At 42.5% G+C, this 25,967-nt stretch overlaps 1 protein-coding gene across 1 annotated transcript; it reads right to left on the bottom strand.

Annotated features, from left to right (window-relative positions):
• Positions 1 to 10,900: 10,900 nt before the first annotated feature.
• CLDN12 (claudin 12) lies at positions 10,901 to 25,051 on the bottom strand. The gene is made up of 3 exons (XM_006074681.4): positions 24,914 to 25,051; positions 23,344 to 23,431; positions 10,901 to 14,258 (listed from the first exon to the last, which is right to left on the bottom strand). Exon 3 carries the CDS (start codon positions 14,219 to 14,221, stop codon positions 13,487 to 13,489), a length of 735 nt encoding a protein of 244 aa, XP_006074743.1. The 5' UTR covers positions 14,222 to 14,258; positions 23,344 to 23,431; positions 24,914 to 25,051; the 3' UTR covers positions 10,901 to 13,486.
• Positions 25,052 to 25,967: the final 916 nt, after the last annotated feature.

The following is a 25,967-nucleotide window of genomic DNA, read 5'->3' as shown; positions in this document are numbered from 1 at the left end:
TTCAAATATCATCATGGAGCGCACTACCGTTCTTTCTGGACAAGCATCTGTAAAGGAAGATTCTGATATGCAACATGCTACCTTGCATCACCTTTTTCATCCTCAGCTCCAATATTAGGTGTGGTCACTCACCTAGAGCCAGACATCCTAGAGGTGGAGTCAAGTGGGCTTTAGGAAGCATTACTACAAACAAAGCTAGTGGAGGTGATGGAATTCCAGCTGAGCTATTTAAAATTCTAAAAGATGATGCCGTTAAAAGTTCTGCACTTAATATGTCAGCAAACCTGGAAAACTCAGTGCTGGCCACAGGACTGGGAATGGTCAATTTTCATTCCAATCCCAAAGAAGGACAATGCCAAAGAATGTTCAAACTTCTGTACAACTGCACTCATTTTACATGCTAGCAAAGTTATGATCAAAGTCCTTCTAGTTAGGCCTCAACAGTACAGGAACTGAGAACTTCTAAATGTACTATCTGAATTTAGAAAAGGTAGACGAACCAGAGATCAAATTGACAACATTCGTTGAATGATAGAAAAAACAAGAGAATTCCAGAAAAACATCTGCTTCACCGACTACACTAACATCTTTGATTGTGTGGATCACAACAAACTGTGAACAATTCTTAAAGAGATGGGAATACCAGACCACATAACCTTCCTGAGAAACTTGTATGTGGATCAGGAAGCAACAGTTAGAATCAGATATGGAACAACAGACTGGTTCAAAATTGGGAAAGGAGTAAGTCTAGGCTGTATATTGTTATCCTGTTTATTTAACTTCTATGCAGAGTACACCATGCGAAATGCTGGGCTGGATGAATCTGGAAACAAGCTGGAAACAAAATTACCAAGACAAATATCAACAACCTCAGATATGCAGATGATACCACTCTCATGGCAGGAAGTGAAGAGGAACTAAAGAGCCTCTTAATGAGGGTAAAAGAGGAGAGTGAAAAGAGCTGGCTTAAAACTCAATATTTAAAAAACTAGGATTGTGGTATCTGGTCCCATCACTTCATGGCAAATAGAAGGGGGAAAAGTGGAAGTAGTGACAGATTTTCTTGGGCTCCAAAATAACTGAAGACACTGACTGCAGCTATGAAATTAAAAGATGCTTGCTCCTTGGAAGGAAAGCTATGGCAAACCTAGACAGCACATTAAAAAACAGAGACATTACTTTGTCGACAAAGATCCATATAGTCAAGGCTATTGTTTTTCCAGTAGTCATGTACAGACAGATGTGAGAGTTGGACCATAAAGAAGGCTAAGTGCTGAGGAATGGATACTTTCAAATTATGGTGCTGAAGAAGACTCTTGAAAGTCCTTTGGATAACATGGAGATCAAACCAGTCGATTCTAAAGGAAATCAACCCAGAATATTCATTGGAAGGACTGATGCTGAAGCTGAAGCTCTGATCCTTTGGCCACCTGATGCGAAGAGCCGACTCATTGGAAAAGACACCAAAGCTAGGAAAGATTGAGGGCAAAAGCAGAGGGGGCCAGCAGAGGATGGGATGGTTGGATTAGTCGGACATGACTTAGTGACCGAACACACACACACAAACAGAACTTAAGGAAAGTCCGTTGCACCCTCACAACCATCTTTGAAAAGAAGTGTGGTGGCTATTAGCCTTCTTTGGTGGCTAGGACAATAAAGAATCTGCCTGCAATGCAGGAGACTGGGGTTTGAGCCCTGGGTCAGGAAGATTCCCTGGAGAAGGGAATGGCTACCAACTCCAGTATTCTTCTGGAGAATTCCATGGACAGAGGAGCCTGGTGGGCTATAGTCCATGGGGTTGCAAAGAGTAGTACACGATTGGATGACTAAGACTACTACTAAAGTGGTTAATACTGTGTCAAGGTGCAGATGTAGAAACTGAGAAACAGGAGCTGGGATTCTCAGACACCTGCCCATCGCCTACTTAGTGAGAGGAGACCCGGAACTACAGGGATCTCAGTGCTCTTGACTCCACACCCAGGGCTCCTCTGCTGCCTCCCACTGAAACAAATTAAGAATTTCAAGGCAAGGTTTCCCCGGTGGTCCAGTGGTTAAGAATCTGCCTTGGCGACGCAGGGGATACGGGTTCCATCCCTGGTCTGGAAAAATTCCACATGCTGCGGGGCAACTCTGCCCATGTGCCACAGCAGCCGAGCCCCTGAGCTGCAGCCACTGAAGCCTACACATCCTGGAGCCCGTGCTCCGCCACAAGAGAAGCCACGGTGATGAGAAGCATGAACACGGTGGCTGGAGAGTGTTCCCCACACCCCCCCCCGCCCCCCCCTCCACCTGCCACAACCAGAGGAAAGCCTGAGCAGCAATGAAGAGCCAGCACAGCCAGAAAAGAATACAGAAAGAGAGAATTTCCAGACGGCATCCAGACTATTAAACCAAGGGCAGAGCCCTTCTGAACCCAGGACCTCATGTGCCTGCACGGGTCCCACAAAGCCCTGCTCTCATGACACAGTGCCTTCCCAAAGCACAGATCCAGCTGGGTCTCGGGGGGCCCGGGGAGTGCTTCTTATGTGTCCATGGTACAGCTTGTGCATATGCCACAGTAAAAGAATTGCTAATTTCTCTTGGCAGGGAGAGTGACTTTACTTCCAACAAAAAATTCAGAGGCATCTGTAGAAACAAAAACAAATACATAAACACAGGAAAAAAGGCTGCCAGTCCCTTGAAGGGTGACTGTTGATAGCAGGGCTCCCAAGTAAAACATCAGGGTAAGATGATTTTCTTTTTTCTTTGCCATTTTTCTCATTGGAGCATCCTAAATTTTGATTCCTTTACTTCCTTAACAATCATACTTTTGTCCTTTGAATAAACTGAATTTCTATTCATCATCCTTTCATGGTACCACTTCTAAAAGCAAGAATTTCACTTGAGTTGAACTTTAGAACTTTAGATAATTTCCACTTTTCAGTGTTAGGTCTTCCTTAATTTTTGCTCTGTTCCTGGTCATGGTGGTTCTGCTTTAGGGGAAATTTATCAGTCTCTCCCTAACTCTAGGCTTCCCAGTAGTAAAGAATCTGCCTGCCAGTGCAGAAGATGCAAGAGACAGGGTTCCATTCCTGGGTCCGGAAGATCCCCTGAAGTAGGCAATGGCAAACTCACTCCAGTATTCTTGCCTGGAGAATTCCATGGACAGAGGAGCCTGGCGGGCTCCAGTCCATGGGGTTGAGTCAGACACAACTGAACAACTGAACACACACACACACACACACACACACACACACACACACACTGCCTAACTCCATGTTATTAGCATTAATGGCTTTTTCTCCCTCTGTGCCTGCCAAAGTTGTACCGGCTGGTGGAGAGAGAAGCAGTCTAAGAAGGGTAGGGACAGTTGGCTTTTGATGCTTTCCATTCTTTGGCTGAGCCATTCTCCCCCACCCCCACCCCCACCTCTCAGGTCACATTTTCTTTCAGTCTCTTTTATTCCCCAACAGAGGAATTCAGTGTCCTTTGGCTCCCCGCTCTGGGAGTCCTAAGCTACCTAGCTTGTGCCCTTTTCAGGCTAAGTATTAGGAAAGCAATCAGATTAACTTCACTGTACTGAAATACCAATACAATTCAGCTTCCCGCTCCTAATGCTGATCTCACAATTGCTGCCACCAAGTTTTTAATTTTTCTTTTGGCTGCACAGCATATGGATCTTAGCTCCCCAGCCAGGGATCAAACCCCCACTCCCTGCACTGGAAGTGCGAAGTCTTAACCACTGGACTGTCAGGGAAGTCTCTGCCACAGGATTTTATCTTGCCATTTGTTCTACCAAAGGAAGGTTTTGCTTGTCAACTCAACTGCCTGGTGAATCTTAGAATCAGCTATTTCCTCCTCTACCTAGGAAACTATCAGCTTTATTTTTCTTCCTGAAAGGCTGACCCCAGAAATAATTGACCATTAGATAAAAACAAACGATATATTTTTTTAAGGGATGGTTTATTTGTTCCTGATAACCATAGACCAACATAACACTATGTATGTGTGCTGTGCTAAGTCGCTTCAGTCACGTCCATGTCTTTGCAACACTATGCACTGTAGCCCACCAGGCTCCTCTGTAGCCCACCAGGCTCCTCTGTCCATGGATTCTCCAGGGAAGAATACTGGAGTGGGTTGCCATATCCTCCTCCAGGGGATCTTCCTGAAGGATAGAACCTGAGTCTCTTACTTCTCCAGTATTGGCAGGTGGGTTCTTTACTACTAGTGTGACCTGGGAAGCCCCAACCACTATGTATATGTGGACTTAAATTCACAGCCTAAAAGTTGAGAGTTACATTTTATTCGGCAGCGATTTTTAGGACTTCAAACCCAGGAGACAGTATCTCAAGAGACCCTAAGAGAACTGTTCACAAGAGGCGAGGGGAGGAGCCAGATTATATAGAAGTTTTGCAGAAAAATTTCAGGTAAGCTGAACATCAAGAGATTATTGTTAATTAGAGAAAACCAGATAACCCAAGTTAAGGAATTTAGCGCTTTTCTATGTATGGGAGGGCTTCCCTGGTAGCTCAGTCAGTAAAGAATCCTCCTGCATGCAATGCAGGAGAACAGGATTCTATCCCTGGGTTAGGAAGATCCCCTGGAGAAGGAAATAGCAACCCACTCCAGTATTCTTGCCTGGGAAATGCCATGGGCAGAGGAGTCTGGTGATCTACAGTCCACTGGGTTGCACAGAGTCAGACACAGCTTAGCAACTAAACCACCCCACCACTGACTGCTGGGCAGAGAATTAATGATACAGGAAAAGGGTGGGATCCTGGAGACCGCTGACAAGCTATTGCACCACCAGTGAGCCATGGTGGTGGTTTGCCTGGATGGCTGTATGGGTAGATGCAAGAGTCCGGGCTCACTGAAATCATTCCTTTGGTATGCACCTCAGCTGTCTGGGGCCTGTATCCTGTGTTTCCACATCCTGCGTTTCCTCAGGGCTCACCGCAGGAGGTGACTGTAGTCTGATGGCTGCTATGATAGAGGGCAGGTACTCCTTCCTTCCTGAGTTCCCTCAGGGCTCACCAGCTCTCCACTGTGATGGTTGCGATTGCTGATAACTGTGACCTCCCTTGTTTACTGATACGGCAGGAAATATTCCACTTCTTATATATCATAGTGCTGCTGCTGCTAAGTCGCTTCAGTCGTGTCCGACTCTGTGCGGCCCCATAGACGGCAGCCCACCAGGCTCCCCCGTCCCTGGGATTCTCCAGGCAAGAACACTGGAGTGGGTTGCCATTGCCTTCTCCTATATATCATAGTAGTTTGACTGTAAACGCACGATTTAACATCTATTCCAAATCCCATGAGTGTTTATTCTTCAGTTTATTTCCCTGGTAACAGAGGCAGTCACTTATAACCTAACCAGAATTAGAAAGGACTCTGCTCCCAACCTAAACCCAGGTATTTCTCACCTCCCACCCAGATTAGGCTGTTTTACCACATTTTGGTAATAAATATTCAGCATTTTCTAAGGGAATCTGGGATCATGAGAGAGATTTTTTTCTGACATGGAGCCAGGAAAGCTCACAATACCTCTTCATAGCGTAAAGACAAACATTCCTCAAGGTTACCCCCGCGTTTGCTTTATGCTCTTTGTATAGGTCATCTACTGCCATATAACAAACTGCCCCTGAGAAACGGAGTATTTCCTGCCATATCAGTAAACAAGGATGTCACAGTCATCAGTGATTCTGGCTCTCCAAACGTGAATTCCTGAGCCCTAGAGGCACTCAGGAGGCAGAACGATGCCTGCATCATTGGCAGCCACCAGGTCACAGCCACTCCCTACAGTGATCAATGAGAACTAAGGATGTGAACAAAGCAGGATACTGGCCCCAGATAGCTGAGGTGCATGTCAAAGGAATGATGCCAGTGAGCTCAGACTCTCGAATCTTCCCATATACAGAAAAGCACTAAATCCCTTAACCTGAGATGTCTGGTTTTCTTTAATTCACCACATACCTATGATGTTCAGACTACCTGCCCCTTGTTGCAAACTTCTATATAAGCTGCCTCCTCCCCGCACCGCCTCGGAGCAGTTCTCTCAGGATTACTTGAGATGCTGCCTCCTGGGCTTGAAGTCCTGAAAATTCCCACTGAATGAAACACAACCCTCAACTTTTAGGTTGTGATTATTTTTTTAAGTTGACAGCTCCACACATACCATCTTGAAACAACAGTAAGCACTATTTCACATAGGATGTGTGGGGCAGGAACTTGAGGCAGCTTAGCCAGGAGATTCTGGCTTGGGACCTTTCAGTCAGGTTGCAATTGAGAATTTTGGCCAAGGCTGCAGTAATCTGGTACCTGTTTCCAACATGGCTGGCAAATTGGTAGGGGGCCTCAGTTCTTCCTAAATTAACTCTAGGGGCTGTGTATGTCCTTACAACACGGCAGCTGGCTTCACCCCAGCAGAAGTGATCCAAGAGAGAGAGGCAGAAGCTACATCTTTTATGACCTATAACCTCAGAAGTCACAAGCTATCATTTCTGCAAAGTCTTACTGGTAACACATGTCAGCCCTGCTGCAGGGAAGAGCCAATTGTGACTCCTAGTTGGATCTGTTTCTTTGGTTTGCTTTTCGTTACTTTATTATTATAATCATACGTAATGGCCTACCTTGGGGACCCTGCCCCTCTGCCTGACTATAAGTGCCTTTGTTCAGCTCACAGAGAGACAACTTGAATGGAATGCAGAGGTGGGCATTCCAGCCCACCTGTGAATGGCTGCAGGAAAGAAATGAACACATCCCCTCCTATGTTGCAGGATAAATGGCCTTTTTACTTTACTTCCTCACCCCCTAACATCTAGATCCAGATAAGATGGTTATTTTGAGATATTAGTCTGCCACCTTCTCTGTCAGTTGGTTTTCCGAATGAAGTTGTATTCATTGTTTCAACACCTCATCTCCAAGTTTATTGGCCTGTCATGCTGCGAGCAGAGAGAGCTTGGACTCTGTATATTCAGTATGGGAGCAGGACTGCATAAGGATGTGAATCCCAGGGGGCAAGGATCACTGCAGACCATCTTAAAGGCTAGCTATCACATTCATTATGCCACTCTTTCCATCATAAAGGAATCAGAAATTCCTTGTTTCCAACGTGGCTTTCCTACATGGTTGGAAAACTGGTAGGGGGTCTCAGTTCTTCCTAAATTAACTGTAGGGCTGTGTACATCCTTACAACATGGAAGCTGGCTTTGCCCCAGAGGACATGATCCAAGAGAGAGTGAGGCCTCTCTCTCTTGTGACCAATTTGCATTGGTATGTGACCAATCCAAAGGTCCCCGAGAAGGGATAGTCGCTATTATTTATTATTGAATTTGCATTCAATAACTAACCCTAACTTTTAAGATATTGTTAGTGTCAATAATTGCCAAAAGTCTGATCAATGATGGGCACAATGAAAAAAACAACCTCTCCAGATAATGTGTGTGGCTGTGCTATGCCAGGCAGTGTGCTTTTCCTGGCTCCATGTTCCATGATGTGCTCCTCTGTTTACTGCTGCGCAAGACCTACCACTCAGTCTCAGAGCAAGAATGCAGATTCTGTTCTGAGAGGTAACTAACTGCTGAATAAAGCTGAGGAGAGACAAGGTCATGTTTGGATTTTATTAGGTTCCTTCTGTTGTCAGTATACGGGATGGGTTGGTGGTGGGGAGGAAGAAAGAGCAATACTGGAAATAGGCCCATTAAAAGTCTGTTTCAGAGCGTCCCTTTATCACAGATAAAGTGTTACACTTGTTATAATTCCCAGCTCCTTCATTAACTAAGTTGAAGCTCAGCAAATTAATCTCACCTGAGCAATGGTATGTGCTGATTTAGTGTTTAATAACAGCTGAGGAGGGTGGGGAACGAGAAGAAGGAAAGAAGGAAGGAAAGGAAGGAGGGAGGGAGGGGAGGAAAGAAGACAAAAAGGGAAAAGATAAAACTCTGTAGTATCTGCTAATTTCTGTGGCATCAATACTTTCACCATGGCCAACTGCAAACTACAAACATGATCTCACTGGACAAGGAGCTGGGAAGAGATGTGTACACCTGGCTGATACCACCAGGCTCCAGCACCCACTGCTACCTTCAAGCTCTTTAAGCAGAAGCATCCAGGAGCAGGTCAGTAGGTCAGAACATGACCCAAAGTCCTCACTCACATGGCCAGCAAGGGGGAAGACAGACTTCTTAGGCACCTGCTCACCCCAGAAGGGATCAGTCAGGAGCCAGTTTCCTCACTCTCTTCAGAAACATCCTGGTACTCAACTCCCAACCTGGACTATCCAGACCATAGAATTAGCCTAAGAGTAAGGACAAGAAAAAGGACATGGGCATAGGGGCAAAAAGTATTTTTAAATTTAAGTGAATTATCTGTATTCGTTTACTGGTAGCTCAACTGGTAAAGAATCTGCCTGCAATGCAGGAGACCCCAGTTTGATTCCTGGGTCAGGAAGATCCCCTGCAGAAGGGATAGTCTACCCACTCCAGTATTCATGGTCTTCCCTGGTGGCTCAGATGGGAAAGAATCCACCTGCAATGAAGGAGACCTGGGTTCAATCCCTAGGTTGGGAAGATCCCCTGGAGGAGGGCATGGTAACCCACTCCAGTATTCTTGCCTGGGGAATCCCCATGGACAGATTGAGCCTGGCAGGCTACAGTCCACATGGTCGCAAAGAGTCAGACATGACTGAGCAACTAAGCACAGCACACACAGCCTTTCAAACTATTAAGAATGAATTGTGGAGCAACACCACTAGATATATAATGCAGTTAAAGTATTACTATGCCTTTTCTCTTAATGAGAAGCTGTTACCTTTTTCTATAAAGCATAACCCTGGAGACATGAATCTACATATATATTTTTTTCTATAGAGGATTTAAGTGAACAAGGACCACTCAAAACTATGATTACTACATTATTACTAATAGGACCCAGTCACACTGGGTTTTTCACAATGTGAAAATAAAAAATTTCCTCATCCACCATCTCATTGTCTTCATTAAAATTTGCTGAAGCATTTGTTTCACAGAACAGCGTGGAAGGCTGGCCCATTTCCAAACAAAGTGAAAAAACCCTAAATTCCCTGTTAATCGCAGACTTGTATAAGAATAAGAAAAAGGCCCAACAATGGCCTTTTTCTTGCAGAGTTCCAGTCCTACCGTGAGGTTTTAAAGGGCTCTGGCACGCTATGGCACTGACACAGAACCTTCCTGGCTGGAGGGTGGTGAGACACCCAGCAGGGACAGGGAGAATGACTGTCTCCTAGAAAAGTTCTCCAGTGTGGGGGAGGGGAGGGGAGGGGACAGCCCTTAGGCTAACCTGTCAGTCTGCTTCAGGATTGCAGTTATTGATAATCAGTGAAATGGGACAGCTAATTCAGATCCCTTGAGTCCTGTGGTTCTGTCACTTTGATTTATATCTCTTCTGCAAGGACCTTTTTATTTTTTCCAGAGAAACCTGACGCAAGCTCTTCAAATTCTTTCCTAAACATGAAATATTTTAGAGATAATTTTGACTGTAAGTTTTTCTGCTTTTTTATAAAAATGAAGAGGTGTGAGATCAGGAGAGGTAGAGAAGGAAGCAAAAAGCAAAAGCAGAACTGACAAGCTACATGTTTCCTCAAGATGAGTCTTAAGCGATGGTCTTAGTGGAACTATCACAAAAGCCATGATTTGACCTTCTCATTGCATCATATCAAGAGGAGCATGGTGTTGGTTTAACATTGGTGATAAATTTATTCACCTGGTTAAAGCTGCGACTACCAAGTTGATCCATTGTTACTATTTTCCCTTCAGAAACTAGTAATTTGTGGAGCAGTATTTTGAGATTATGTAAATATCCTATTTTTTGTCAAACTTTCACCAGTTTTAATTCCATTGATGTTTCCCCAACTCCATCTATTTTTCTATACTGATCATTTGGTAGTTTACTGAAGAAGCAACTTTTCTTTTTTCCTATTTCTATCGGTAGGGATGCATGGCTTTTTGCTTTATTCAATAGATTCCATGTTATTTTGATGCTTAGATTGTCCCAGATTGAACCAGTGGGAACCTCTTTAAGCCGGGTCCTGTGTAATTTAAGTCCCCATCCTTCTTCGAGCATTTCTTTTTGCAGAAGACAATGTGCTGGGCTCATCTTGCACTTTTCCTACCCCAGGACTGGAATCAGTCTTTTTCTCCAAAGAGCTCTGTGTAGGGGATATTTTTAAAAATTGGTCTTGGATAGTGATTGCAAGCCATCTATATTTTTCACTTCTGGTTGGTAAATCACTTGTGAATTTGGTTAGCATGAAGAGTTTCTCCAGCATTTTGGCCACCCTCAGGGAGCTTGTGCAACTTGGGGGCAGACTCCAGACTGTAGTGTGTTAGTATAATCAGCTATGGGGATGGCCATCCTGAAATGGCTTCACACTTCTAGTGCAAGAGCTCTGGCATCCAATGTCCCATCAGAGCCATGGGTTCAGTGAGGGGTGCTTGTGAATGCTATCACTGGGAGGCCAAAAACTAAAAGCTCATTCCAGGTCCTGGAAATTTTGAGGTGCTTACCTATTAGGACCACTTTTCCTGGCAACCTTGAGTTCTGAAGAATGAAGAAAGGTCCTCCCACTTAACCATTTGTGAACTCGCAATCGCCAAGAGCACAGGTGGCTGGAAAACTACACTGATGAGGCAAGTCTGGCCTATTTGACTTTATTTGTTGTTTTTCTGTGGAATGTTGAAATAGTCCAGTGAACTCCTAAGACCATTCTTAGAAATGAAGGGTCTTGATGCTTCTGAAACAATAATGCCAAGTTTTCTGATTCCAACTGCTATTCTACAGGGGTTTAAAAGGGGTTGTGTCTTTTACAATTTGCACATATTTGAGAAACATTTCTCAAAATATTTTACCTTAAAGCACTGATGAAAATGAGGACAGAAACAGAAAATTGTAAAAATACATCTTTTAATAAACATCAAGAAGTACAGTGCAGTTTTATCGAAGTTTTACACTGCAGTTTACAGCAAACATATTATCTATTATAGTGTATACTTATTTACAAGTAAAGTAAACTCAGGCGTTTTTTCCTCCCGTGGTTGGATAAACCAAAACTGGTGCATCAGACTACATTTAAGGTCTTCCAAACTGTTTCCCAAGCTTCTGTAAAAGGCCTTTAACATGAAGAGACTTGCAACAACAAAAGAAAGATATCCCCCATCACAATGATAGCCTGATGAATGCTCAAAAGTTATTTTAAAAATTATAAATATATGGATTCCTTTGATGGCTTTGAAGAATAAGAATAGTTTCTGACAGCAAATCTGAAATATTAATGACAATAAGGGAAACACCTGTTTCTATTGCCATGTGAATCCATAATAAACACTAATTTGAGGCCACAGGTTATGAAAATAATCCAAAAAATGCTTGTAGTAAAAGTTCAACAGTTTATATATATTTATATATATGGTCCCATGGACTAAAAACTGTCTAGAATATTAATGGCTTGGTCTGCTTTTAACATTACTTATACAAAGAATGGTGGAATTCTTGACACTTCTGGACAAAGTCAGTGAAAATGGGAACAGAAATTAATTAGTAAAAGGAAAATTAATATTAATCTTAAAATTTTACCTGCTGTTGTCTTGGAATGATCAAAACTCAGCTACATCCAAGAAGAGTAAAAAGAACTGAAGGAAATCAGAAGCTATTGCTTAAAAACCAGAGTTTTGCATGCTTTTAACTGAAGGCATTTAAAAATTATACAACTGGATGTACTTGCTATTTACATAAACCAGTGTTTGGAATTAGAAACGAAAGTACTGCTTTATACACAGAAGTACCAGAAGCATACTCAGATTTGCAAAAGAGGCACAATAACGTGTCAATCATGCAACTAGTTGTATGTGAGATTTGTAACGGGTAATAGAACAAATTCCCCATGAACACAGCACTGATGTGGAGCAAATGACATCAAATAAGCAAGCAGCTCAAATTCCTAAGGGTAAAGACCCAATATCCCTGAATCTATAAGCATTCATCTCGGTGTTAACATGGTTTCCTCTAAGCATTATCTCATTAGAAGAGAGATTTAGATACTTCTCCCTCTTTGATATGCCATCATATTTTTAGAGGTGAAAAGGGAACAATTGGTGGGTTTTGTTTTGGTTGTTTTTTTTACCACTGTGGCCCATCCAGTTCTCATGAATCTGATACCCTGTTATCACAGCATCAAGACTAAAGGTAGGTGCTCTAAAGGGTCCAACAAACTGAATTTCTGGATCCAAATATTGCTGGTATTTACAATAAGCCTGACTGTCAGAAAGCCATGTCTTTGGGTGAAATGTACTCCAGGAACAATGATTGAGTGAAGACCAGCTGCCACTGAGGTCAGTTAACCGTATGATCTTCTATCTTGAAGTAAAATTTCTTAGTAGATGGGATGAGATCTCATACTTTCCATGTATTCTCTACAGCACCTAGTAACGTGCTGGGCAAAGATATACGCTCACAGAAATAATCGGTGATGGGGTGGGAACTGAATCAAGAGGGAACCTGGTCATGGGGAGGCCATGCCTCACTCCACCCATCACCCAAAAGGCAGTCACCCCGATGAATCTCTGCAGCTGTCACCGAAGAACAGATGCTTGTCCCCTGCCACTATCTGAAGCAGAACTAACCACTCGGGCCTCTTTCTTTCTCTTGGTCACTAAGAGATTACATGTGGGCCTGAGTGCCACCTGGTTGATGATATCTGGGAAAAAGAAAAGGTGTTTTTTTTTGCCTCAAAGGAAGCACCAACCCATCACATGGCACAGTTTAACTCTAATAATACAACTTATAGAACCATTAACTTTTATAATTAGGTTAAATGTTATCCATACTAATAGATATTTTAAAGGTTAGGCTTATTCTGACATCACTTAAGATACATTTTATTTTTAAACGTAGGCATGAGGTAGAAGATAAGAACTCACAAAAGAAAGTCATCTTCAAAATACCAAACTCTATTCAATACAATTAGCCCCGAGAAAGAAGTAAGAAAAGTTACAGCCTAAGCTGGTAGACTGGCTACTGATAAACTATTACCCTTACCTGAAAAAAAAAAATCTTAATTTGAAATTGTCCATTTTTTCCCACCAATTTAAGGTATTATAGAAAAAGGGCGATACACATTCTGACATTCTGAAATATTTCTAAGGATCGCATATAACAGCTCCTCTTAATAATCATTTTTTACTATGTGGCTCTAAATCACCTCAATTGAGACACAGGTCCTTTCTACCTAAATAACTGATCAGATATCAATATGGAGGTTAAAAATGCTTTGAGCACAAGAAGCAAGATAAAAGGAATGATTCACATTTAAAATATTGTACTTTTCATAAAAACTAGCAGCACTTCATCCTACCAAGACATACAGATTTGGCTTCACTGACTGATCAGGAACCGAGGAAAATGGATATAGGTCCAAAACAGCTTCTTCACGAGGGAAATGTGAGGCTAGAAGGTTTCTTGAACAACGACTTCCCCATTAGGTGGTGTGGGAAACTACTGGAATGTCGATTTCAATGGCAGAGAGGCGGGAACGGGCTGAATAGGGCTGTGAGTACGTGTGCATACCGGGAGGGTGGGAGTACAGGGGCTGCCAGAAAGGAGAGGGCAAGGACTTGCATGCACAGTACCAAATAAATAGTAGCAGGGCCGTCATAAACAAGCCCCCAGCACTAGCCACAGTGACGTACACAGCATAGTCAAACGCAAAGACTGGCTCGAACTTCCTGTTCAGGTGGATGTTGTAAAAGATGACCCAGATGGACGGGGAGAGGCTCACAGTACCCGCCAGGAAAAACAGCAGCCCAGCCACCAGATGGCAGCCCGCACTATTGACCAGGCACTTAGCCAGCTTGATGTTGGGCACGGAGGACCTGAAGGCCGTGTTACACATTCCGATCAGGCAGAGCAGCAGGGCGCCCATCGCGATCAGGATGCTGAGCGGCAGGGCAAACTGGAGGACCCGCAGGTCCAGCTGGTCCACGGAGGAGTACCAGGCAGCGTCGTACATCAGGCAGTCATTGCCCCCGTCATAGCGGGCGCACTTCACCCACAGGCCTGTGTAGACGGTCAGGTTCTTCTCGTTTCTGTTGAACGTGATCAGTCGTAACTTCCTCCAGTTGGGAAGCAGTGTGCCCGCAAAGAGGCCTGCTACCGAGGCGATTCCACACAGGAAGGACAGCACAGTGGCCGCGTGGACATCCCGACAGCCCATGGCAGGCAGGCAGGCGTGTACAGTACTGCCAGTCAGACTAGGGGGACACAGAAGAGGAGAGATCATGAGGGGACCCCGGGAGAGCAGAGCAGGAAGGATGGGGCTGTCTGCGAACACAACCAGGGATGTGGAATCAGGGGAATTCTGTCCCTTGTCTCCATATGCAATAGGAACGGATATGAGCACACGTGCCATGACCGCAGAGCACAGGCGTACATGCACACCCCTGCTCACTAATAACTGCTCATACAGCAACCAGAGTCTTCACACACGAGCATTTTTCTATCCGGTGAATCAGAGGAACAACCAACATAATTCCAAATTCACTTAACGTCACATCCAAAATTCTCTCAGTTTTCAAAAATCACTCATTCGACACCCGCGTTATCAAGCACTTAGGTGTGTCAGATACTCAAATATGCAGGGCACAGCACCATCCACAAACACAACACCATCAACTCCAAACACAAATTCGGCCTCCGATGCTCACACAGATGTAAAAGGAGACTAGCAAAACAGGCAAAGGTGTGAGAAGAGAGGGCAGCGGAGTAGCTAAAGGCAGACGCTGAGCTAGACGGCTTGAAATCAAATCCCTGCTTCCTCAGTTACTAGCCAAGTGATCCAAGTGGCTTTGGATCAGCAACACTACTTCTGTGCGCCTCACCTTCCTCATCTGCAAGATGGGGAAAGTAACAGTGCCTAACTCACAGCTTTTCTAGGTATTCAATGAATTAATATGACATCAAGTGCTTAAAATTATACCTGGCGCCTTGGAAGTGCGATGTGAGTGTCAACTATTCTAAGCACTCAGTGATCAGCTCAGTGCTTGGCATCATGGAGCAGTTCAAAGAACATTTGTGGAGTAAATGTTAAATAAGAAAAAGCAGACAGCTCATTCCTATGTACTAGGCATACCAGAAAACACAAAATGTAAATAGACTCCTCTCCAATGAGTTAGTCAAAGCAAAAAGACAGGAAAAAGGTCCCTGACATTATTCTGCGTCATCACTTCCTCGCTGATTCACTATGGCTGGCATGTTTTTCAGATTAAACTATTGGTTATTGGTTATAAAACTGACATACTACTATTGGCTAGTCTACTATTACAGCTCATATATTTCTGAGATGACAACCTATCTCTATTAATGCTAGCAAGACCCTTCATCTCAAATTAAAAGGCTAGACTCTTTATCTGTATATGACATATTATAAAAAAAAAACACAGTATGTTATTCAGCTTTATTTCTTCAGGAGTTTGAAACTCACTCTCCAAACACCACTCAAATGTATTTTTTCTACTTTCTATCATGTCTCCTGCAAGGCAACAGAACAGACTGCTTTAATTTACTATATATTTAGTCCAATCACAAAAACTGGGAATAATTTTTAGTCAAGGCTATGGTTTTTCCAGTAGTCATGTATGGATGTGAGAGTTGGACTGTGAAGAAAGCTGAGCGCTGAAGAATTGATGCTTTTGAATTGTGGTGTTGGAGAAGACTCTTGAGTCCCTTGGTCTGCAAGGAGTTTCAACCAGTCCATCCTAAAGGAGATCAGTCCTGGGTGTTCATTGGAAGGACTGATGCTGAGGCTGAAACTCCAATACTTTGGCTACCTCATGCGAAGAGTTGACTCACTGGAAAAGACCCTGATGCTGGGAGGGAGTGGGGGCAGGAGGAGAAGGGGACGACAGAGGATGAGATGGCTGGATGGCATCACTGACTCAATGGACGTGAGTCTGAGTGAACTCTGGGAGTTGGTGATGGACAAGGAGGCCTGGCGTGCTGCAATTCATGGGGTCGCAAAGAGTCAGACACGACTGAGCGACTGAACTGAACTGAACATACTTATACACACACACATATGTAAGTGTACAATATAAAAATCAGTTTAAGTGATTTTTATATTGTAAAATATAAAAGTGACCATTTTTTAAAGTCCTCAAGAATAACTAGTTGTAAGTTTTTCTGTTCTTAGTTTACTATTTGTTTATCATGTTGTCTTCTGTCAATATCACCAAAAGTAGTAATTGTTTTTAAAAAAATGTTATGGATGAAAATACTTGGAGGAATTATGGTCGTAATTTTTTTTTTTCCTGCGAATTTTAAATGCCTGATTTTAGCAACCAACCAAGCCCGAGTCCAACAATGGAAACTGGTGCAGGTGTGAGGACGTTTACACTGGAAAACGCCACTAGTTTTGTCAGTCTCCAGAACCCAGCTTCCTGTTGGTTTCTGCTCATGTATCTTCTCCCCAGTATACTGAGAGCAACTTGCACACAAGTCATTTTAGAAATATTTGAATAAATAAATACTAGGCTCTGACCCAAGACCACAGGAGCTTAAAAAGGTAGGCTCTTAATGATATAGAACTGGACAAGGAAGTAGCCATTACTAAGCATCATTCATTCAGCAGGGATTTACTACTCAGCACACGCAAAACACGCTGTTAGGTCCTTGAGGCACACCAAGGCCATAAAGATCTGGACTTTGCCCCAATATGTTAACCACCAGACTGAGGCAAAGAATATGCTGTTTTATCAAAACTCAAAGTGCTGATAATGAAAAAGGCATCTGATAACTACATATTAAGTGATCATTGTTAGGTATCAACCAAATAAGATATACAAGTTCATAAAAATGAATAATTCAGGGTTAGAGAAAAACTGAGCAATGAAAAGAAAGAAGACTTAATCAACATTGTGAAGATGTAAAAAAAGTTTCCCTCAATTCCTTTCAAAGCTTCAGAACGCCTTCAGATCACCACTGCTAAGTCCTAACCCAATCACAATTCCTTCCTGTTTTCAGAGGTAGGGGACAAATACTTGGATTATCAGTATAATTGAGTTTTTTCCATTCAAGCTCCCCTGTACCCCTGATTCCTACAAACGAAATGAGAAACAAGATCAGAATGAATTTTATTACTAAGAAATAAATTTTTGTAGTTCTTAGCCTATGGATTATCAAATGACACTAATAAACACAGCTGGATCAATACTTAAAATCTATTTCAGTTTTAAGTGTGTTCAAATTTATCACGAATCATATCAATCCAGATGTTGGATCAGTCCCCTGAATTGGCTTCTGCTCAATTATACTTGGCTCAGATCTCAGAAACTAACTAAAAGTCATATTTTTAGAGAGCCAACAAGTATACCTGGAGCAGCGGCTGCGCGGCAAGCAGCCAAGAGGAGCTACCCCACATCCAAGGTCAGGAGTGGCGGCTGCATTTTGCTGGCGCAGCCGTGAAGACATACCCCATGTCCAAAGTAAGAGAAAGCCCAGTAAGATAGTAGGTGCTGAGAGAGGGCATCAGAGGGCAGACAGACTGAAACCACAATCAGAGAAAACTAACCTACCTGATCACATGGACCACACCATGGATCACAGCCTGGTCTAACTCAATGAAACTAAGCCATGCGTGTAGGGCCACCCAAGACAGAGAGGTCATGGAGGAGAGGTCTGACAAAATGTGGTCCACTGGAGGGAATGGCAAACTACTTTAGTATTCTTGCCTTGAGAACCCCATGAACAGTATGAAAAGGCAAAAAGATAGGACACTGAAAGATGAATTCCCCAGGTTGGTAGGTGCCCAATATGCTACTGGAGATCAGTGGAGAAATAACTCCAGAAAGAAGGAAGAGATGGAGCCAAGGCAAAAACAACACCCAATTGTGAATGGGACTGGTGATGGAAGCAAGGTCTGATGCTGTGAAGAGCAATATTGCATAGGAAGCTGGAATGTTAGGTCCCTGAATCAAGGCAAATTGGAAGTGGTCAAACAGGAGATGCAAGAGTGAAGATCAATATTTTAGGAATCAGCGAACTAAAACGGACTGGAATGGGTGAATTTAACTCAGATGACCATTATATCTACTACTGTGGGCAAGAATGCCTTAGAAGAAATGGAGTAGCCATCATAGTCAACAAAAGAGTCCAAAATGCAGTATTTGGATGCAATCTCAAAAACAACAGAATGATCTCAGTTTGTTTCCAAGGCAAATCATTCAATATCATGGTAATCCAAGCCTATGCCCCTACCAGTAATGCTGAAGAAGCTGAAGTTGAATGGTTCTATGAAGACCTACAAGACCTTTTAGAACTAACACCCAAAAAAGATGTCCTTTTCATTTAGGGGACTGGAATGCAAAAGTAGGAAGTCAAGAAACACCTGGAAAAAGAGGCAAATTTGGCCTTGGAGTACAGAATGAAGCAGGGCAAAGGCTAATAAGAGTTTTGCCAAGAGAATGCACTGGTCATAGCAAACACCCTCTTCCAACAACACAAGAGAAGACTCTATACATGGACATCACCAGATGGCCAACACTGAAATCAGATTGATTATATTCTTTGCAGCCAAAGATGGAGAAGCTATATACAGTCAGCAAAAACAAGACCAGGAGCTGACTTTCGCTCAGATCATGAACTCCTTATTGCCAAATTCAGACTTAAATTGAAGAAAGTAGGGAAACCACTAGATCATTCAGGTATGACCTAAATCAAATCCTTTACGATTATAGAGTGGAAGTGAGAAATAGATTTAAGGGACTAGATCTGCCTGATGAACTATGGACAGAGGTTCATGATGTTGTACAGGAGACAAGGATCAAGACCATCCCCAAGAAAAAGAAATGTAAAATAGCAAAATGGTTGTCTGAGGCGGCCTTACAAATAGCTGTGAAAAGAGAATCGAAAAGCAAAGGAGAAAAGGAAAGATATACCCATTAGAATGCAGAGTTCCAAAGAATAACAAGGACAGATAAGAAAGCCTTCTTCAGGGATCAATGCAAAGAAATAGAGAAAACAATGGAATGGGAAGACTAGAGATTTCTTCAAGAAGATTAGAGATATCAAGGGAACATTTCATGCAAAGATGGGCTCATTGAAGGACAGAAATGGTATGGACCTAACAGAAGCAGAAGATATTAAGAAGAGGTGGCAAGAATACACAGAAGAACTGTACAAAAAAGATCTTCACGACCCAGATAATCACGATGGTGTGATCACTCACCTAGAGCAAGACATCCTGGAATGTGAAGTCAAGTGGGTCTTAGAAAGCATCACTACAAACAAAGCTAGTGGAGGTGATGGACTTCCAGTTGAGCTATTTCAAATCCTAAAAGACGATGCTGTGAAAGTGCTGCACTCAATATGCCAGCAAATTTGGAAAACTCAGCAGTGGCCACAGGACTGGAAAAGGCCAGTTTTCATTCCAATCCCAAAGAAAGGCAATGCCAAAGAAAGTTCAAACTACCACGCAATTGCACTCATCTCACAGGCTAGCAAAGTAATCCTCAAAATTCTCCAAGCCAGGCTTCTGTGAACTTTAAGATGTTCAAGTTGGTTTTAGAAAAGGCAGAGGAACCAGAGATCAAATTGCCAACATCCGCTGGATCACCAAAAAAGCAAGAGAGTTCCAGAAAAACATCTATTTCTGCTTTATTGACTATGCCAAAGCCTTTGACTGTGTGGATCACAATAAACTGGAAAATTCTGAAAGAGATGGGAATACCCGACCACCTGACCTGCCCCTTGAGAAATGTGTATGCAAGTCAAGAAGCAACAGTTAGAACTGGACATGGAACAACAGACTGGTTCCAAATAGGGAAAGGAGTATGTCGAGGCTGTAGATTGTCACCCTGCTTATTTAAGTTACATGCAGAGTACATCATGAGAAACAATGGGCTGGAGGAAGCACAAGCTGGAATCAAGATTGCCAGGAGAAATACCAATAACCTCAGATACGTAGATGACACCACTCTTATGGCAGAAAGTGAAGAAGAACTAACGAGCCTCTTGATGAAAGTGAAAGAGGAAAGTGAAAAAGTTGGCTTAAAACTCAACATTCAGAAAACTATGATCATGGCATCTGGTCCCATCACTTCATGAGAAATAGATGGGAAACAGTGGAAACACTGGCAGACTTTATTTTTGAAGGCTCCAAAATCACTGCAGATGGTGACTCCAACTGTGAAATTAAAAGACACTTACTCCTTGGAAGGAAAGTTATGACCAACGTAGACAGCACATTAAAAAGCAGAGATATTTCTTTGCCAACAAAGGTCCATCTAGTCAAGGCTATGGTTTTTCCAGTGGTCATGTATGGATGTGAGAGTTGGACTATAAAGAAAACTGAGCACCAAAGAATTGATGCTTTTGAACTGTGGTGTTGGAGAAGACTCTTGAGAGTCCCTTGGACTGCAAGGACATCCAACCAGTCCATCCTAAAGGAGATCAGTACTGAATGTTCATTGGAAGGACTGATGTTGCAGCTGAAACTCCAATATTTTGGCCACCTGATGCGAAGATCTGACTCATTTTAAAAGACCCTGATGCTGGGAAAGATTGAAGGCAGGAGGAGAAGGGGACGACAGAGGAAGAGATTGTTGGATGGCATCACTGACTCAATGGACATGAGTTTGGGTAAACTATGGGAGTTGATAATGGACAGGGAGGTCTGGTGTTTTGCAGTCCATGGGGTTGCAAAGAGTCGGACACGACTGAACAACTGAACTGAACTGAACAAGTATATGGCATTTTTCAGAAGGGAAATATTATGAACCTTAATTTAACTGAATTTCAATCTCGGTGCTGGAATTAATGTCCTCACTGTTTGTAACTTTCTTTGGCTGCTTTACATTTTATACCCTGCTCATAACTCTACATGTGTATGATTTGATACAAAGCACAGAGTTGGACACGACTGAAGTGACTTAGCAGCAGCAGCAGCACCAGTATATCCCATAGAGGGATAAAGTAACATCTTATAGGGATAGTGAGAGAAGGAATATGTTCAATGATTTAAAACTGAAAGATATGCTGACTCTTGGAGCTCTACCAATTAATTTGAAACCATGCATTATTTTTGCAATTGCAAATCTGATCATTTCAGTATATTTCACCATTCAATAGCTTTCTATTGGGAGAAGGCAGTGGCACCCCACTCCAGTACTCTTGCCTAGAAAATCCCATGGATGGAGGAGCCTGGTGGGCTGCAGTCCATGGGGTCGCGAAGAGTCGGACACAAGTGAGCGGCTTCACTTTCACGTTTCACTTTCACGTTTCACTTTCATGCACTGGAGAAGGAAATGGCAGCCCACTCCAGTGTTCTTGCCCAGAGAATCCCAGGGACGGGGAGCCTGGTGGGCTGCCGTCTATGGGGTCACACAGAGTCGGACACGACTGAAGCGACTTAGCAGCAGTAGCAGCTTTCTATTGAATAGTTTCCTCAGAATAAAGTTTCCAAAGTTTCATATCTTTCCCATAATTTCCAAAGTTTTACTTCCCACCGTCTGATTCCTGCCAGTATATTAGTCTCCTTACTGAGTCAGTTTCCTACCTTACATATTAGTCTATGTAGCCATAATGCTTTTCTTTTAACTTTTCAAATTTTTTTTTTCAATGTGGGCTTTTTCTCATGCTGTGTTTCCTCCTAAAACTTTCTTAATCACATCGTATTCTTTGCTTAGCTGACATGTACTTAACTTTCTAGTTTCCAGGGAGGCTGGACCTAAACCTCCCCTCTCCTCTCCAACCCTTCCCCCTTCCCGTATCCCTAGTTACACGCCCTGGTTGCACCTTTGTAATTTTTCTTTGATAGCAGTAAATTTGCTTATATTCTCTGTTCAGTGTTTATCCGTCTCACCAGACTGTAAATTCCAGGAGGACAGAGAGCCTTCTGTTTTATTCACTGTGTCCAACACTGGCACGTAGAAGGCACTCAATTATTTGTTTAATGAATGAACAAAAAAACAAATAGAAGGTTCATATGAGTACGGTGAGGACACAGAGAGTTATCCATTTGCTCCAGGATCAGTTCTACTCATTACAGTCATTCATACTCTGTGTTCTGAAGCCTCCAAACTGCTTCTAGAATGTGCCCCTGCTTTCCACTCTTTACTGGCCAAAGTCTCTCTCATTTTTAAAAATGAAGTTCATTTTCTTCCCCCAGAAATCTCCTAAGAAAGATGAGGCCATTCCCAGGTTATTTATATGCAGCCTCTGCTTCTAGGAACATATATAAGTTTAGCGACACTGGTTAATTCCCACCGTGGCTAGACAATCAATTACGACAGTTGATTCTCGTGTTTTCAACTTAATAGGTATGTTACATACAGGATGTGCCTTTAAGACTACTGGTTCATATACTGAATTAATGTTTGCTTATCAAAGTTAAACAATTTTTTATACTTGTATTTCTATTCCTTTTTAAAATATTTCTCCCAATGAGGAAAAAAAATAAACATCTTTTTGCCATTTGAAAGCCCCTTATTAGCAACTGCAGCAGATGTGCAAGGCTAAGAATACACTTTAACAATCTGAGGAGCACCCACGAACACTAGCTGGGCGACAGGTCTTGAGCTGAGTTGTATATACAGATGTGTGGGCCTGCTGTTTCCATCTGGGAGGCAGCGTGGTATTGTAGCCCAGGTGACCCAAGACTCAAACGCCGGTCACAAACCACCATTTGCAAACCGAGCAAGTCCTATGCCCTCTGCATCTCAAATTTCTCAAATGTCCCCCAAGATAGTTGTGAGATCATAAACAGTAAAACCCTTCGTAAAACAGAATAGGGTGGGAAATTTAAGTCTGTGACGATTATTGGTAGGTTTATTTGAGAGCATTCTCTTTGAGAATAGCTACTGACCAAATCAGATAAGGCCTCTGTTCGAAACACCCACTTCACATCTGACTGTTCCACAATGACTTGCAGAGGAGATGGTACACAATTAAAGGTTATCAAAGATATTTCAAATAAAAATATTTTTCAAAGAATATCTTTCCTGTAGGTCTGAATGAGATCAAAGAAGTTTGGAGCAGGAATAATGTCGAAGAGGTTTAAGAATTCTCAGATCCATTATTGTATTTTTTTCAGAGACAATTCTAAGGAATAGCTACATGAGAACACATCTGTAATAGCAGCTACATTAATCCTCGGTAGTAACACTAGCAGTCCCTTCTACCTTAGAAGGTACTGTCTCCCTTAGAAGGGTTTTCTTAGAAGATATAGATCATCAACATAGCACCTGGAATGGAGATCTATCCTATAACTTTATTTTGTTAAGAGAAAAAAGTGTCATATATATGGAAGTAAAAGGAAGAAATAAAATCAGGACATGTACTTACTCTTTGAGGTACTTGATAGTTCCAAAACAACTTTAATCAACTTAGAAGAAATGTATGCACATTTGAACACAGTCAAGATGGCCTGGACCTAAAGAACAGGAAAAGCACTCCAAATTAATATAGCACTTCTTTAAAAACTCAATTTGAATTCATATGGAACTAGGAAAAATAATTACCAATCATCTAAAACCAAAGAAATCTTAAGCCAAAAAAAGGTGGGCAGTAAGTTAAAAAAAAAAAAAAAAAGTAGTTTATTCTTAAATTCACACAATATCTATTTGTGAGCTACAGAAGAAAAAACTAACTCTCATTTTGTGACTTAAGAAGATAGGAAAAACAAGGATGAAAATCACTTCACTGTTTTGGAAATCTTTTCATAACTACAGTGAAAGAATAAGGAGGGCTGATGAAGCACTCTGTAATTAGTTGTCTTGGCATAAAACACATTCCTGAGGTTTCTTTTATTCCTTTTAAAAGGATACTGACAACAAAACTAGTCAAAGTTGCTTGGTTTTACCATGCCCCCTAAAATTTGCAACTAGAATTTCTCTTCAGTTTATAGTTCCACCAACAGCTCAACCCACCATTTAAATGTTTTCATATGTCTTTCTTAAGCATCAACAACTTCCTCTTCAAACACTAATTACCTCAAGTAGAAGGATGAGAAGGAAAACTTGTAATGCCTAAGAACTTCCTGGTTCAAGGCGTGTATATACAGATATATACACGTATATATATGTATATATATATACATATATACTGCTAGCCCTACAATGATCATAAAGTAGAATGATGTTCCCAACAGTCTGCAGGAAAGGGATTTCAACCAGATTTTTTTTTTTTTTTTTCTTTTCTAAATACATGTCTGGTTGGTTTCAATCACAGTTGCTTACTTACTTCAAAGTTAAGTTTTCGTAATATAAACACACAATAGGATCTCTGAGCAATCCTTTTAAAGTCAGGTCACCAAGTCTGGCCTTCTAACGTCACGACGGGCCCCTTGCAAAGCCTGTAACACAGAACTGGGGCTTCAGAGAAAAGCAAAGTGGGCTTCCAGAGAAGCCCGCCTCCCCACTACCCTCTCTGCGCTCCCTTTGAGCTGTGTCCTCAGGAGCATCAGAGTTGGTAGAAAGACAGAGGAGGTTGGAAAAAAAGAGAGAGAGAGAGAGCTTTCCTGGTTAGAGCCAGTGGAAAGAGACAGCAACAGTGACTGAACGCTGTCGGAACAAGCTCATCCCTGCACCACTAAGTGGGTTTGAACAGAGAGCAGGTCACCATTACACAACCAGCATGAGCTAGTGATTCAAAAATAGCAACCTGCACCTCCACAGCACACACCTGGCCAGCCAAGTCCCTAGTCCTGGCCAGACACGTCGACATTTTCATACTACTGGGTCCAAAGTAATTTTGAGAGCTTCATCAAACACCTCCTCATTCAGCATTCATGTCCACAAAGGTGGTCAGCACGTTCCAATGCTGAGTGACTCTCCTCGTTTAAGCAACCTTACACAAAATCCTCAACTACTTATGCAAAAGACCCAGAAACCAGAACATTCTTGCCCACACCTACCTGTTTCTCACATCCAGGGCATTTTCACTCGCCCACACTGAGGAGCCTCTCAGAGCGTCTTCCTCTCGGCGTCCCAGGAAGTGCGTTCCCAGAGAGCCGCTCCAAAGGCTTCTGGGACTCGTAGTCAGGTTCCCTAAACAGGAATGCCCTGGATGACTGGCAGACTACAATTCCCAAAATCCACTGAGCTGGCAGTCCCAGGCAATATCCTGCGACCACCTCCCGCCTTTCTGCTCTGCTTCCCACCTCCCCCATTCCTTTAACACCTTAACTTACGTTTAGATTTGGGTTATAGGTCTACAAAACAGTTAGAGGGAACAGAGCTAAAAATAATTTTGAGTTGGGTACCCAAATAAATATTTCCCAGTAAGTAATTTATTTACCACTTTTTATTTACCCCGCCCCACTGCGGAGGTGGGGTGGGGGTGGGGGGTCAGAGTGTTATTTATTTGCTTTTAAACTTTTTATTTTGGCAATATGTGAACCGTGAACTTCCTGATGTTCAAGCTGGTTTTAGAAAAGGCAGAGGAACCAGAGATCAAATTGCCAACATCCGCTGGATCATGGAAAAAGCAAGAGAGTTCCAGAAAAACATCTATTTCTGCTTTATTCACTATGCCAAAGCCTTTGACTGTGTGGATCACAATAAACTGTGGAAAATTCTGAAAGAGATGGGAATACCAGACCACCTGATCTGCCTCTTGAGAAATTTGTACGAAGGTCAGGAAGCAACAGTTAGAACTGGACATGGAACAACAGACTGGTTCCAAATAGGAAAAGGAGTACGTCAAGGCTGTATATTTTCACCCTGTTTATTTAACTTATATGTAGAGTACATCATGAGAAACACTGGGCTGGAGGAAGCACAAGCTGGAATCAAGATTGCCAGGAGAAATATCAATAACCTCAGACATGCAGATGACACCACCCTTATGGCAGAAAGTGAAGAGGAACTAAAAAGCCTCTTGATGAAAGTGAAAGTGGAGAGTGAAAAAGTTGGCTTAAAGCTCAACATTTGGAAAATGAAGATCATGGCATCCGGTCCCATCACTTC

This window comes from Bubalus bubalis, chromosome 8 (genome assembly GCF_019923935.1).
Source record: "Bubalus bubalis isolate 160015118507 breed Murrah chromosome 8, NDDB_SH_1, whole genome shotgun sequence".
NCBI classification, from domain to species: Eukaryota; Metazoa; Chordata; class Mammalia; order Artiodactyla; family Bovidae; genus Bubalus; species Bubalus bubalis.
The sequence above is the reverse complement of the archived record's forward strand: the minus strand, read 5'-3'. Positions and strand labels throughout refer to the sequence as shown.

Bases quoted from the DNA above. Each gene is read 5' to 3' on its own strand.
- CLDN12 (XM_006074681.4), bottom strand. From the start codon at position 14,221: ATGGGCTGTCGGGATGTCCACGCGGCCACTGTGCTGTCCTTCCTGTGT.